Source organism: Pocillopora verrucosa, chromosome 2 (assembly GCF_036669915.1).
Source record: "Pocillopora verrucosa isolate sample1 chromosome 2, ASM3666991v2, whole genome shotgun sequence".
Taxonomy (NCBI): Eukaryota; Metazoa; Cnidaria; class Anthozoa; order Scleractinia; family Pocilloporidae; genus Pocillopora; species Pocillopora verrucosa.
In genome coordinates this window covers 731,782-746,325 of record NC_089313.1, presented here as the reverse complement: position 1 = coordinate 746,325, position 14,544 = coordinate 731,782, and the positions used below count along the sequence as shown (strand labels likewise).

General features: G+C 37.7%; 3 protein-coding genes across 4 annotated transcripts; 1 reads left to right on the top strand and 2 right to left on the bottom strand.

Moving 5' to 3' along the window:
• Positions 1 to 77: 77 nt before the first annotated feature.
• LOC131782596 (interferon-gamma-inducible GTPase 10-like) lies at positions 78 to 5,850 on the bottom strand. 2 transcript variants are annotated; one of them, XM_059099347.2, is made up of 3 exons: positions 5,694 to 5,850; positions 4,040 to 4,262; positions 78 to 2,067 (listed from the first exon to the last, which is right to left on the bottom strand). In XM_059099347.2, the coding sequence occupies exons 2-3, from the start codon at positions 4,240 to 4,242 to the stop codon at positions 1,047 to 1,049; spliced, it is 1,224 nt and encodes a 407-aa protein (XP_058955330.2). In that variant the 5' UTR covers positions 4,243 to 4,262; positions 5,694 to 5,850; the 3' UTR covers positions 78 to 1,046. The 2 variants fall into 2 exon arrangements, with proteins under 2 accessions (XP_058955330.2, XP_066018840.1); XM_066162743.1 differs by having other exon boundaries at positions 4,040 to 4,361; positions 5,694 to 5,845.
• Positions 5,851 to 6,120: 270 nt separating this feature from the next.
• On the bottom strand, positions 6,121 to 8,686 carry LOC131782519 (adenosine receptor A1-like). Its single transcript, XM_059099254.2, has 2 exons — positions 8,354 to 8,686; positions 6,121 to 8,074 (listed from the first exon to the last, which is right to left on the bottom strand). The coding sequence occupies exon 2, from the start codon at positions 7,944 to 7,946 to the stop codon at positions 6,891 to 6,893; it is 1,056 nt and encodes a 351-aa protein (XP_058955237.2). The 5' UTR covers positions 7,947 to 8,074; positions 8,354 to 8,686; the 3' UTR covers positions 6,121 to 6,890.
• On the top strand, positions 7,421 to 12,040 carry LOC131782518 (adenosine receptor A1-like). The gene is made up of 2 exons (XM_059099253.2): positions 7,421 to 7,555; positions 8,704 to 12,040. Exon 2 carries the CDS (start codon positions 9,013 to 9,015, stop codon positions 10,096 to 10,098), a length of 1,086 nt encoding a protein of 361 aa, XP_058955236.2. The 5' UTR covers positions 7,421 to 7,555; positions 8,704 to 9,012; the 3' UTR covers positions 10,099 to 12,040.
• Positions 12,041 to 14,544: the final 2,504 nt, after the last annotated feature.

Here is a 14,544-nt window from a genome sequence, read left to right as displayed (position 1 = left end):
AACGCGGCCATGAAACGTCTTCCAAAGGTGAGTTCGAGTTTCGGGTAAAAGTTCTTGAAAAACAGATATATCTCTCAACAATTAACTGAACTTCTTTACTACAAAGATTCATTCAACTACTCGCTAACAAACAGGCGGAATAAATTCAGTGTTCTAGGTGAAAATAACAAAAAAATCAATTACTTATAATTACCATGAGCAATGTTCCATCAAATAAGCAATGAAAACCGAAGTTTTCACAGTTCTTTACCTACAAAGTTATTTTACCCAATCTTTCTAATATTATCATTATCCTAAAAACATTTAGCTACAACAGATAGTATTCTCATTGTCTAATTATCCCTACTTATTGCTTTACTTTCCAAACAATTAATTAATCAAATGTGCCTTATAGAAAAACAAAACTGAGATTGGCACAACTCCAATGGATAATATCTTATGAGCTTCACTGGCTGAACGGTAGGCAGAGATAGTTACATTCTTTAATTTTATTGAAAGAGCTGACATTGTCTCTAATACTCTAGGCACTTTTAATTTTTTGGCTTCACTTAGTTGGTTTAAGTGATATTTGTAAATTTATAAGAAAACCGTTACATTCTTCACGAATCAGTTTGGGTGATATACGTGCCATATAAAAAGATGTTTTAAGCCATTGACTGAGTCTCAAGTGACTTCGAAGACCCGTGATTAAGTTAATGAGAAGAAAAGGCTAGAATCTGTCTCCCAGAAATAATCAAGATAACTTTACATCTCGTATATGAATTAATACATTTGTATACAGTGTCTCCTTGTGTAGAAAGTTACTTGCCAGGTTTTTTGATACGACGAAAAGATTTTCGAGTTGCAGTTGACTTCAAAATATTCTAGTTAAGATTGCTACTAAACAAACTAGAAAGGAAATTTTATTCCTGATTTCTATCTGATCTTGAAGAAGAGAGTGCCGGATTTCAGCTAGGTTTTGGCCTCCATCTCAACCGTGACTCACAATTTAGCTTAATGCCATGAATAAAATATCAAATTAACCAAAACACTGGATTAATACAAGCTTAATCAAGATCCAAATCGTCTAATGATTGTTGGGCAGCGTCCTCAAGGACAGCTAATGCTACTGCTTCAATTCTATTCAAAGCCATACGAAGTATGGCAAATGTGCCAGCGAAGGACAAAGTGCCAGCTATTGCTGACCCTATGAACGGAATAAAACGAACAACTTCTTCCGCAGCTGCTCCCGTGCCAAATTCCGATGCAAATAACGAGACAATTCCGGCGATACTGGCGAAATTGCGATAAAGAGAGACGACCTGTTGTTTAGTGGCATTAGGTAGCATCACAAATATTTCCGACCCTTCTTTAGGAATACCAAGCTGGGCTAAGTACTGCGTGATTTCGCCGTACATCAGCGCGGTATCAACACCAAAAGATAGCCCAGGAATTGGAGCAAGTGCGGCTGCAGCAGATGCTCCTGCAACGAGCCACATGCGCCCTCTCAAAACATCAACTTTTCTCTGAAGGATTTCTCTTGATAAGCAGGTCAGGGTATTGAGAGACAAGGTGAGGCACTCTCGCTGATATCTTGGCAATGCATCAAGAATCGCTTGCGTAAGTCGATCGAAATCCCACTTCTTTTGATGATGGTTGCTTATCAGGAAGATGTTGTCTTCACCGCTGATGGGGTTGTAACCTTCCTCAGCCAGGTTCTTCAAGCAGTTGATGCGGATTGTGCGCAGCATGTCAGCCTCATTGAAAGATTTCTTTCGCTTCTCATTCAGATAATCCATATCAATTTTGGTGCGAATGAAAAAAAAAGACTTCCCCTGTTTCCTGATCTCTTGGGCCAACATGACGTCGTCCTTGGTAAATCGGGTGCATGAAAAAATAAGGAATGTATGATACTTGTCGAACTGTGTTTTTTTGCGGTACGTCTCCATGTCAGGAAATTTGTTTGTTCCAATTCCTGGCAAATCCCAAATCTTTATGTTTGGATTTTGTGGATGATCGAAGGAAGTGGGGTTAAGAGTAGTCTCAACAACACCAACTTTGGCAGCACCAACATCATCTTCATGAAGCCTAGGAAAGGAACAGGCGTTTTAATTTGTTACGGATCATTTTACGTATGTTTTTTCGTAAAATTAAGCCTTAGACTTAGGAAAATTTAGGTTTTAGAAATCAAATTTAATTTGTTGCAAAAAAAATATTGTCAATAATTAGTTCCTCGACGGTGTGAAGATATCTTAATCAAAACTCATGAAGCCATCGTCTATAAAATTACCGGCCCAACACAAGGGAGTATGCATAATTAGGGTAAACTTTTTGCGAGCGCTTTCGTCGCAACAGAAAGTCACTTCTGATGAGGGTGTTTTTCCCGACTCATTTAGGATGCCTTCAATTGGGAAATCTGAATTTAGATTTTTAAATCGGCTTTTCGGATTTTGCAATGAAACGTGAAATCCAAACACGGATTTTGACGCTGAAAAATCCGTCCTCGAGGCGGATTTCAATTAAGAAATCCAACCCCAGATCTCATGGATTTCTTTCATTTACCTTCTTTTGGGAAATGCAAACGCGTTCCCGTGAACAGCGGTCTTGCGATCTGCTCATTACGCGTAAGCATTAGCCTGTGTCTACGTTCGAGCAGTGTACACGAGTTAAAAGAAAAGGTGAGTACGACCCCGATCTGTTTTTGTTTTTTACTTCAAAATTTACCTATTAGTCATTAAACTCCATCATGAGGTGGTTCAAAGGGAAGTTATACTTCAAAGTTTTTCATAAAACTGATAAATTCTCTAACGCTATACATTTCAAATCATATCAAGTACTATTAGTATAGGTAATAATATGATCTCGAGTGAAATTTGGAATAAATAAGCACTAGTAAATGTTTTCGAAGACCAACAAAATTGCACGAGAAAAATCATGTGATTGCGTACTAATAATACACATGAAAAAATACGAGATAGCTTATCGTAATTATGCAGAAGCAAAGCGCGCGCATCAAGTACAAAAATAATTTATTCAAACCCTGCAAGTGACTTTGTGCGTTCGATCAAAACAACCGCGTAAAACAATGATAATTTCAATCTCTAAGGCGCAAAATGTTCAAAGTCCGGCTAAACAGTGCAAGGAATTGTTCAGTCCGTGTCTGAATCACTTTCGATGAAATGAAATCGTCGTTTACGAGGTTTAACAAGGTTGGTTTTAATTTTGGCGTAGAATCGCTCGAGTAAAATGATAAGCTGAGTCGGCTCGTAATTATCGATTTCCATGGCAATTTCCTTCTCTAAACACTGCTTTTTCCAAACCGTCAACCAAAAAGCAGTGCTTTTTACAGTGTTTTCGTTGTTAGACCTGTTTCTCAGCTGCTGTATTGTTATTGAGGTGGCGAAAAAAAACCTACTTAAAAACGCCGGCCACTGTTTCGCTTGCAAATTTTTAGCGTATCCAAATGTTGCGACATCCAAGGTTTGCACTTGATTGGCTATCTGTGAGTTGCTTTTATTATTGACCAATCAAAATGTCTGGTTTGTTACTTCTTTGCACTGAATTACCTGAAAACTGCAATTATTACGTTGTCTTTTGTTTACCAACTTTCTCAATTATGATTGGTTTCGAAAAATCATACGACTGTCTTATGACGATCATACGACCTTATAACAATATAGCGTTGTGATGTCTCATTTTCTCTGGAAAGCCCCTAAAGTATAACGTAATAAACTTCCTGTTTTTCCGATAACGTCACAGATCAGTAAGCGAGTGTAATTTAACCGACTTGAGATGAATCATAAAATGTGTCCGTACCCCCAACTCTTGTACTACTATCGAAACTTCACAACTTTGAAAAGTTAGTACAACGTCAGGATAAGTCAGCTTAGCTGGACGCCAACAAAGAAAGTTTTTCCTAAAGAGACTGTTTTGAGAAGTTAGGTGGAAAGTTTAGGCGTCCACTATTAACCTGAATTGACGACCCCAATTGATCGCCACAGCCAACTGAGAAAAGTTGAGGTTGCAAGCTTCAGCCATATATTGCTACGAGTTTCCTTACCCTCTTATCGCGTTGACAAAACTCGATTTACCAGTTCCTGCGTCGCCAGTGACTCCAAGGTGAACCTCTGTTTTCTTCCAAGTATCCAACTTCTTCTTCAAGAACTCTGAAATATCCTTCACACCATGCTGTTGAACATAGTTTTGAACCTCAGCTGTGTCTATCGTTTCAAAATCGCTCGGAGGAGTCGAAACATCTGCCATACTGCTGGATCGATTAGTAACTGGAATGAAAATTTTGGCCGCACTCAACCGATGACGCAGTTTCGTTGATTAGTCAGCAGTCCAACGCGAAACTTTCTTTAAACATAGTTTTTGACAACCTAATGGTGATTGGTTAAATTTAAACGACATGCTGTCATAACTGCATGCATAATTTTAGGAATAATTTTCGTGGGAAAGGACAGAGGATGTGGACAGTTCCGCTCCACTTTCTGTTGAAATATAAGATACTTTTACCTAGTAAATGAACTTAATATGAGGAAAACCTGCTCCCAAAAGATACATTCTTTATTTCAGAGTTATTCATAATCCAACCTCATATAAATCAAGTATGTTAGGAATGTTACTAGTTCCTAAATGTGGCGAACCCCAAACCCAGGGTCAAATTTTAGGATTAAGAGGATATTGGTATGAAGACAGTGAAAAAAGAAATAGATACTTCCTGTGCCTAGAGAACTTACGAAAGAAAAAAGGGTTGCAGTCGAAAGCGCAATCTTGAAAACAAAAGAATTCAACCATTCAAAGTTAAGTCAAAGTCGTTTTTGCAAGGGCCGATCTGAAGTGTTTGCGTCTTGGCATTGTTTATTAACAAATAGTTTGCATCGAACCATTCCGACCGGCGGCTGAGACCCCGGAAACTTCTGTACGAGAGTTAGCCCTTCGTCGATCGCTCTGACGAAGAGCTAACGCTGGAAACGACAGCTTTTAAACTCTTTGCAGTGGCCAATTTACGTTATCAACTTATTATTAAATATGCATGAAAAAATACAAGATTGCTAAAAAAGTTCAAAGTCCGGCTAAACAGTTCAATGAATTGTTCAGTCTGTGTCCGAATCACTTTCGATGAAATGGAATCGTCGTTTCGAGGTTTAATTTCGGCGAAGAATCGCTCGAGTAAAGTGTTAAGCTGGGTCGGCTCATAATTTTCGATTTCCTTGGCAATTCCTTTCTCTAAACACCACTTTTTCCAAACCGACAACCAACAGTGTTTTCGTTGTTAGAGCTGTTTTTCCGCCGCTGTATCGTTGTTGCGGTGGCGAAAGAAAACCTACTCAATACACCGGCCATTGTTTCTCTCGCAAATTTTCAGCGTATCCAAATGTCGCGACATCCAAGGCTCGCATTTTACTGGCTCTCTGTGATTTTCTATGAGTATTGACCGATCAGAGCGTCTGGTTTGTTACTTTCTTTGCACTGAATTTAAGCCTCTTCTGCATTGAATTACCTGAAAACTGCATTTATCTTAACCAATCAGAACTAATTTTTTCATGTATATTATTAATTCTAAAACACCCTACCTTTTCGGTAGAGTATAAAGAAATCTGATCTCTAGCGTTTAATACTACTCTTAATACAATTATATGGGAATATTTTGAACAAAATCGTTGTTTTCGCCAAAGAAAACCTTTTCAAATTTAAAAAGATCGACTCACCTCTCTGCGCCTTTGCAAATCAGAGTTAGATGTCGAAAACGCACCAAAGACACGTTCCCTGATTAATCAACTCTTTTAATCGACGAATATAATCCAGGTATAACTAAAGCATCAACAACAACTCGACCGCGTGCAGGATTTCTCAACCAACTAGAAAAGAAACGTGATACCTCGGAGCACAAAGTACATTCTGGGAAATTGATTGATTGGAGACATTTCCGGTCATGACAAAAACAACAGCGAAACTAAAAACGACTTAAGGCATTGTTCACGGTTCCCGACATAGAATCCCTTAATGCAAAAAAATCATTTTGGCACTGTATTTCATCTTACTATTGACTAATGTAGTAACTCTAGTTGTAACATCAGAACAAGTTATTTTTGGATGTTTTGATACTGCTGAAGACTACATTATATCTGAAACACCTTATATTATAAACTGAATTTTATTCATATAAATGCAATATCTGTCTTTATAGGTAGGTGTTCATAGCCAAGATAAAAGCAACCCACAAATAGGGCAGAACTTTACATTGGACAGGAATATGTTGTCAACTCATCATAGTTTTTGTAAAATACAACTGTAACTATTGAATACACTAAAAAACTATTAGTAATATGGTAGGGCAGTTTTTTAGTGTATTGTACCATTCTAGCGTAAAATGATGTATCGCTAGACTGTGTAAAGTCTTGTATAGTAATTTTGTCAGGAATAGATAAATAGAATGAAAATCATTTTAACAGGAATATTACTCTTTCCGCCAAGCGTTAGAGTTCCTCTACAAAACAATTGAAGAGAATGATGTTAATGATTCTACTCGTCAAATAAATGCAGGACATACCAACATTGATCAACTTGAAAGTAATAGGGTTACTGATCACAAACATGGCTTTGAATGCCTGTAATCAAGAATTGACACCCCTTGACATTCTAAAACCATTCTAGGATATTCCACTATTTATTAGAATTTGCCGTCTACGTTATTCTTGCAAGAGATCTATCAATATTCCTGAATTATATATGTAGCGTTTGCCAAACATTATACTCTTCTACAGCCGTTAAAGATGTCAGATAACTCTGCCTCGAATAAAGCCCCTTTTGGGAGGAATGTTGCGTGACATCCCATAGAACGCCTGAGAAGATTAGTCACAGATTAGCCTTATCTTATATCAATCTTTTAAAAGTGTTAATCTTAATCAGTCCCTCACGACAGTTACTTCGAGTCCCTCTTCATCATCATCATCCTCATCAGTTTTAGGACTGTTTTTTTCATTTTTTCTGACAATTATGGCGCGCGGTAACGTTGGCTTGAAACAAAAACAGATACTTCTCATTGCTAGAAACAACGACTTCCTATACTTTTGAAAACGCCAAGCAAACAGGAACGGATCCACGGCAAACTTGCACAGTAAGAAAAGTTGAGCGATTCTCACTGCTAAAGCTGTCCTCACTGTGAAACAACAGTTCACCATGTACAGAGACACACAAAATGGCCAGACAAGGATTATTAGTACAAAGGTCAAAATGAACGTTCCGACGGCGAAATCCTTTTCTGCTTTTCGTCGCTGTTCCTCGGATTCTGTGAGTTGAAATGAGGCTTGTTGTACTTCCATTCTTCTGTCAGAGTTAACTTGAAAACGACTCCGAAACTCCAAATAAATAGCTATGTACAAGATTACAAGTAAAACAGTCGGTATCATTATATGAAGTACAAGGTTCGTCAACACATATGCAAATCTGTTGACGGTAGACATCAATGGAATCAAGCCAAAAATTAACGAATAAATCCAAATGGAAAGTACGCCGACAAATGCCGATACAGGGCTCACGATTTTCTGATAACTGCTGGGAAACTTGATAAGTAAGTATTGAACTATCGCCAGTGCCAAAGTAACGAGGAATGAGGTAGTTGTGGTCATAAAAGCAAACAACTGCGCAACACTGAAGTACTGAAGAAATTCCGCCGAGTGCGAGAGGAAATGTCGGAAATAGAACGCCACAAAAGATGGCTCCACAATCAGGCCGCTCACAAAGTTAGCGCTCGTCAAACCGGAGATAAAAATTGCAGACGGCTTTCGGAGACATTTTAGTGGATCTTTGTAGAAAGTCCATAAAAAGGCCCCATTACTGATAACCGTTACAACAGCTAAGAACAGCATGACAACGATGGAGGCTACGTCTATCTCGTAATAAATGTCGAAGTCCTCATGGGGACCGCTGGAGGAATATGTCGCATTCGATGAACTTGACATATCTTCTTCGGCTATGAAAACACGAGAGGGTCTTTGAAAGGGACGTAAGAACCAAATAAAGCTTGCACGTGGTCCACTTCTCTACGAACTCAGCTTCGTTCCGGCAGACGCGGAAATGAGACTCCTCACTAAAAATAATAGTTCAGTATTCATATGAGAAATTAGAGATCAAATACTTTTGCCCCTTTTGCGCGCAATGTTTAGATGCTTCGGGCATTGAAATTCGTCAACATTATTCGGACCTAAGGAATTGATTGTTCTGCAAATATACAGAAGAAACAAAGGAATGATTATTTTATTTTTAGAGGAAAAAAAACTTATTTATTATTAATATTTGTTCGGTAATGACTGCGGTGAAACTTGAGGCGAAAAACCATCAAAAGCTAAGATCTTAATAATTTACAAACCTCAGCTGCGGTTTCCAGGATTCGAAATGTCTGTCCTGTATTATACGAGTTTTAGGGAGCGATCACGCGACAGCAATCTGAAGGCAAGGCTGCAAATACACTGTCTTTGTTTATTTGTTCTTTTGTTCGGTTGTTTGTCTTCGCTTTCACTGACGCCAACAGTGAAAGAACATTATTGGGTGACTTCTAACGAATTTGGAATTATAAGGAACATCTGTTGAACAGTGCTATCTTCTCCATAGCAGAGGTCATTCTTATTAATATAATTTACGAGATATGCTTTTGTTGCTGAAAGTAAAGAAATATGAAAGACATTTTTCATCTACAACTTTTTTTTTGTTATTCTTTAGTCACACAACCTCATCAGATACGTTTGCGTGACTTTCACCCAGGTCCCGACGGCATTTGGCGTGGGCGGATCAGTAGTGCGCAGCTTGCAAGCTGCAATTTTCCATCTTTGATCATATAGTCTCAATGCTTGGGTAACTTCGCCGTTACGAAATAGATCTCGAAGACTCTTCCCTCTAACAGTGGTTGCTAAAGAATTGCTTTGAAAATAACCCTCCGAGGAAGTGTTAAAGCTCTGAATTTGCTGTCGTCCAGCTGTTATATCAGATCTGTAACTTAGGCGCTGGCTGAATATTTTCCGCAAACAAGTCATGAATTCATCCAATCTTACAAATGCCACAAATTCTACATACTCTGAAGATTATCATGTCTACTTCATGGTAGAAGCGTTTTCCATCATGGTTTTGTTTGTACTTGCTATAGCAACAGTTATCAGCAATGGCGTGTTTCTGTTTACGTATTACAAAGACCCGCTCCAGTGTCTTCGAACTCCGTCGGCGATCTTCATCGCTGGCTTGACAAGCGCCAATTTCCTGACTGGTTTGATCGTGGAGCCAGCTTATGTGGTGTTCTATCTCTGGGCCTACACCTCCGATTCAGAAGACCTGTGGAAATTTCTTCGCTTCGCTCAAGCTTTTTCATTTTTCACTATGAACGCATCCTTCCTCATTATGTTAGGACTGGGGATTATTCAGTATTTACTGATTAACAGCCCCAGAATTTACGACAAGTTCGTAAGCCCAAAATCTGCGCGCATCGGAGTGGTTTTCATTTGGATTTATGCAATATTTTTCGCATTGCTGCCTGAAATGTTTGATGTTGATGACTTCGCCTACATCTTGACGGACTTGATACTGCATGTAACACTGTTGACTATTGCCCTTCTAGTACTGTACATAGCCATTTACTTCCAGTTCCGTAAGCTGGCTGAACGACATCGAAATGCTGATTTAGGGGAAAATGCAGGACAGGAAGGACTTTCTGCAGAAGCTACTGAGTCAGAACAGCGGAGACGACAAGCTGAAAAAGATTTTGTGTACGGAACATTGATCTTGACAGCAATGTTGATCATAACTGTTTGGCCATTCTGTATAACTTTAGCCCTAGTGCTGTTCAACTTTACATTGAACGGGTATATTGCATTGATGATTGCCCAGCTTTTCCTGTTGTGGAAGTTTGCCATGGATCCTTTTGTTTTTGCCTGGCGTTTAAGGAAGTTTAGGAAGTCACTGATTCTGGCAATGCAGAGAACCTGTTGCTGTCCAAACCCATCATTGCTGGGAGCTACATATATCAGGCGGGATGAGGTACCAAGTCCCAAACCAGAGGATGATGATGATGATATGGAGGTGACAGTCATAGAAAACAGAGAACAAGATCATGGAGCTAATGCATAATTCAAGTACTATTTGTAAACTGAAATTGTAGGGATAGACAAAGCATGTCAACAGGTTTCCAATAAACCCTTTGGCCAGTTAGAGTGACTAGCATCTATTGGTAATTTTTCCTTACAATATCACCCCTAAATCAAATCAAACATTAACATCACAAGATGAGGAAATGACCACCAACTAAACAAGCCTTTGATTGTAAAAAAAATTGTCCTTGTGTAGGTCATACTGGGATAAGTGAGGTAAGTGAACCCATTTTAATTTGGTCATAAAAGCCTATGCTAGAAGAGATGTGAAAGTAGGGTAGCAAAACGGGGGGGGGGGGGGGGGGTCCTGATCCCATTTATGCACAAATTTTAGAAAAATTCCAAATCACATATACTTTTAACAGCATTTTATACATTTCAAATTCAAAGGGGTGAATTTCAAAGCTCTCTTCTTGGAGCAAAGTTTCAGGGAAATGTTGAGGCTTTCACAAAATGAAAAAAAAAAAATCCAGGGTTCACATATCATGTTTGACTTAATTTTGGCTTTAATCTCACATCACATCTAGACCCTTTGCTACCCTCTCAAAGTGGACCCCTCATATGACGGCTTGACAACATAGTAAATCACAGACAAACTGACCCTTTCACTTCCAAGAAATATCAACAAGTGATTGTGCCTTTGCTTTATTGCATTGTTCTTTAGAGAGGTGATGAGGAGAAAGAGAATAATCAAAATAGAGGATATTGCTTGATTCATCACCAATTTGTCAGCTTTGGAATCATAAGAAATGTGTTACACAGAGTAAATAGAATTGATACTGAAATCTTGGAAGTGAAAGGGCTTCTATGTTTATAATTTAGGAAGGTAAGGAGATAGTTATGAGAGAAAAGTAGATTTTAGTTTTTCATTGGCTCTGTGATAAGCAATTTGATATATAGGTAATGCTGTCTTGCACATTTTATGCAATAGTTTTGCATATAAAGGGTCAAGTATCCACAATTAAGTTTCAAAGGACTGTTAACTTACTACTGAGTGGAACTGTAGTTTAATTTAAAATCAACTGTGTCTAAAGTGACTGGAACTCGATCTTTGTCTTCTATCAGTTCATTTTTGTAGAGGTTTACCTTGAGGATACTTAAGTACTTTTATACTTCTTAAAGAAGGTGATGAATTTTTAAGCCATACACAGCAAGCAAAATTATAAAGGTAGTACAAACAGAGCTTGTCATTAAGTAATAATGATAAATTTGTATGATATCAGGTATTCTGATTAGTTAATCAATGAATCCTCAACAGAAGTGAGGGTTTAACATCTTCAATTGCTATAGCTTTGCAGTTTAGGAGGTTTCTAATCAAACATTGCATCGCATATGTTTTAGAGATTGCAAAATCATTGCAAATTTTTCATAACTGGCAAAAGTAATGTGTGTCTGCAATTGTCATTTTTTTGCCTTTTTATGTGCTGTAATTTAAGTGGAAAGTCACTGAAACTAATCATGATGCTAGAGCTATATGTTTTTCTTTTGATTTCTCATTGGCTCCTTGCAAAATATGCTCCTGATTAGCCATGATTATTACTTAGGTTTTGGTGTACACTCACTCTAAAAAAAGTGCCCTTTGCCATGCAATACAGCAAGTTTACCCAGAAAATAGGGTAGCTTTGCATCCTTTTGGGTCAATGGATGTTCTTTGTAAAAACACTATCAGTTTTTTTCTCTTTTATTGGTGCATATCATGTTTTGGAGCAGTCCTATTATTCAGATAGATGTAATGATATTAGTTAAACAACCATGAGTTGAGACTGCCACTATTAAGCTGCAGCATGGAATAGTTATTGTTAAAACTTATGAAATTATTTAAATTATATTGTAGTCCTTATGTAGTCCTTATTTTCAGAAAGGGCTAAGGTGAAATTAAAAGGTTAACTGTTTAGAATGGAATAGAATCTCTTAGTCATGTACACTGTAGTCTCAAGATCAGTGATAGTCTCTTCCCATTTAATTTCAACACTTTTCCCTCGAAAGGAATTTGGAGAATTTGGTTTTATATCAAGCTTAATAGAGATTGCACCATCTAGTTGGCTGGTTTGCCTATCTCCATCAATTGTGCAGTGGAATAATTTCTTGTAATTGTTGGGGGAAGTGAGATTTTCATCACTCCTGTGGTTTAAAAGGTAAGTAGATGAGAGACAACCATTGGAAAGAAGCTGCTTGATGGAGTTTAAAATTTTTAACAGAAGTTTGTGAGAAATCATTAAAAATGCGGTAGAAAAATTGTATGCTGTCGTCGGAAGTTTAACAATTTTCAGACAAGGAACGATTTCGAAGCTTGAGGTATGTCGTCCCTTCTCTTAAGCCGTCAGTCCCGTGGGATCCTGGGAACTAGGTAACCTGAAAAAAATTAGCAACATATGTCATCCCTTAGTTTTGAAGGTTTTCATGGACTCAAAGAACCACCCAAGAATTCGGCTACTATTTGTGATGGCTGTCGATCTTGTTAAACACATCGGAGGTTGTCATTGTGGCAAAGTTCGCTTCGAGATCTTAGCTAAACCCGTGCTGAAGGCTTGGAAATGCAAGTAAATGTTCCTTTTTACTGAATTTGTTTTACATGGTTTAACAATTTGTGATTATGAGCTCGACAGTCGAGGAGTAGGTAGCAAGCTGCGAAGCCAATTAAATTGCACTATTCATGATATTTATACGAACATATGTTTGACACTAACTTACAAGTGTTTTCATTAGTTGCACCATATGTGTGAAGAAAGGGATCACACCTGTTACATACATACATACATACTTTATTTATTCCAGAAGCAGATGATAACTATTATATACAAATAAAACTAAAAAGAAAATACTTCTAGAAAAGGAAGTTAAGAGGTTATCCCTGTGTAAAAACTCCCTTAAAAGAAAAGACAAAATATAAATCAAAATCATTACAATCAAATATTTAAGTACGATTTAAGTTTAGATTTAAAATGCTGAAAGCTGTCAGCTTCCACTATATCACCCGGTAACTCGTTCCATAATTTGACAATCCTAATAAAAAAAGAATTTTTGTAACAATTAAGTCTAGCTGGTTTAATATAGAGTTTGTATTGATGATTTGCTCTCGTAGACCGAATCGTGGCAATATCAAAGAAGTCTTCAAAATTTAAATGATAAAAACCAAAAACTATCTTATAACATTCGACTAAAGATAAGTAAGTTCTACGGTCAGAGAGAGTGGGCCATTTTAACAGTTTGCATCGGTCTTCATAGGACATTTCTCCTTTGCGTTGATTTAAAGCGAGTCTTGAGGCTCTTCGCTGTACATTTTCAAGGGCATGGATGTCCTTAACAAGGTAAGGACACCAAACAGGTACCGCATATTCCAAGATTGGCCGTACCAGAGACATGTACAGCATAGAAAAAACATTTGTGTTAGCGGTGCCTACTGAGCGTTTAATGGAACCTAAAACTTTGTTCGCTTTATTGACAGTGATACTTATGTGATGGCCCCATGAAAGATCTCTAGTTAGTGTGACACCGAGATCTTTAAAATTAGTCACGTCTTTCAGGGGCTTTTCTAAGAAATAATTAGTTACCGACTTATCGCGTAAATGCGTGATTCGCATAGATTCGCATTTGTCTGCGTTGAAACGTAGCTGCCACTTACGAGCCCATGCGCTAAGATTATTAAGATCATCCTGAAGAAGCTGACTATCTTTTATAGGGTCAATTATCTCTCTGTAGATCTTCGTGTCGTCTGCATATAATTTTACTGTAGATGATAGGAATTCAGATATGTCATTAATATACAATAAAAACAATAGGGGCCCGAGAATGGTTCCCTGTGGAGTTCCGGAGGTAACACACGACCAATCAGAATAAGAATAAGAATATGTTCTTGTTCCTGAAGAATACTTTAAACTTCTCCAGGTATATAAAATTATGTATCCAACATATCTTTCACACGTTTGTTAAATTTGAGTATGCAGTGTTTGTAGTGTATAACTCAATTGTAAATACATATTTTTCTGAGAGATGAGGTGAACACGACGTCAGGGCTGTGTGAGTTGATACATTTTTAATCAACAAGTTTTCAACAGTAAAACTGTCATCACCTACTTGTGATAAAAAGGATGATCTCCTGTCCTGACTCTATTCATCAAGCCTATTACATGCATTAGACTTACTATGAAAATCTGATTGGTTAAGAACATTCAATCAATATACAATAGTGTGTGACTTTGACATAAAAATTAAATATCTGCAGCAGATATTGCATTTATCAAGTTGAATTTAAATTCTGCTTAGTTAGCAAGCCTTTAGTCCTTGTAGTGTTCTTAAACTTTTTTTCAGTGTTTTGTTGCAGGTTGTTTAAAAAATGTTAAATTTGTTTTTCACTTGATATCATGAATTATCAAACCTTGTGTCTGTGTTATCTGCCTCAGCCTTTGGCTTTGGCAGATAAGTCTGC

What these genes read in the sequence shown, in the direction of transcription:
- LOC131782596 (XM_059099347.2), bottom strand. Translation starts at nt 4,242, where the DNA reads ATGGCAGATGTTTCGACTCCTCCGAGCGATTTTGAAACGATAGACACA. An exon ending in TTTGTCAACGCGATAAGAGG is followed by an intron (nt 2,068 to 4,039) that starts GTAAGGAAACTC and finishes TTCCTTTCCTAG; the next exon opens with GCTTCATGAAGATGATGTTG.
- LOC131782519 (XM_059099254.2), bottom strand. Translation starts at nt 7,946, where the DNA reads ATGTCAAGTTCATCGAATGCGACATATTCCTCCAGCGGTCCCCATGAG.
- LOC131782518 (XM_059099253.2), top strand. Translation starts at nt 9,013, where the DNA reads ATGAATTCATCCAATCTTACAAATGCCACAAATTCTACATACTCTGAA.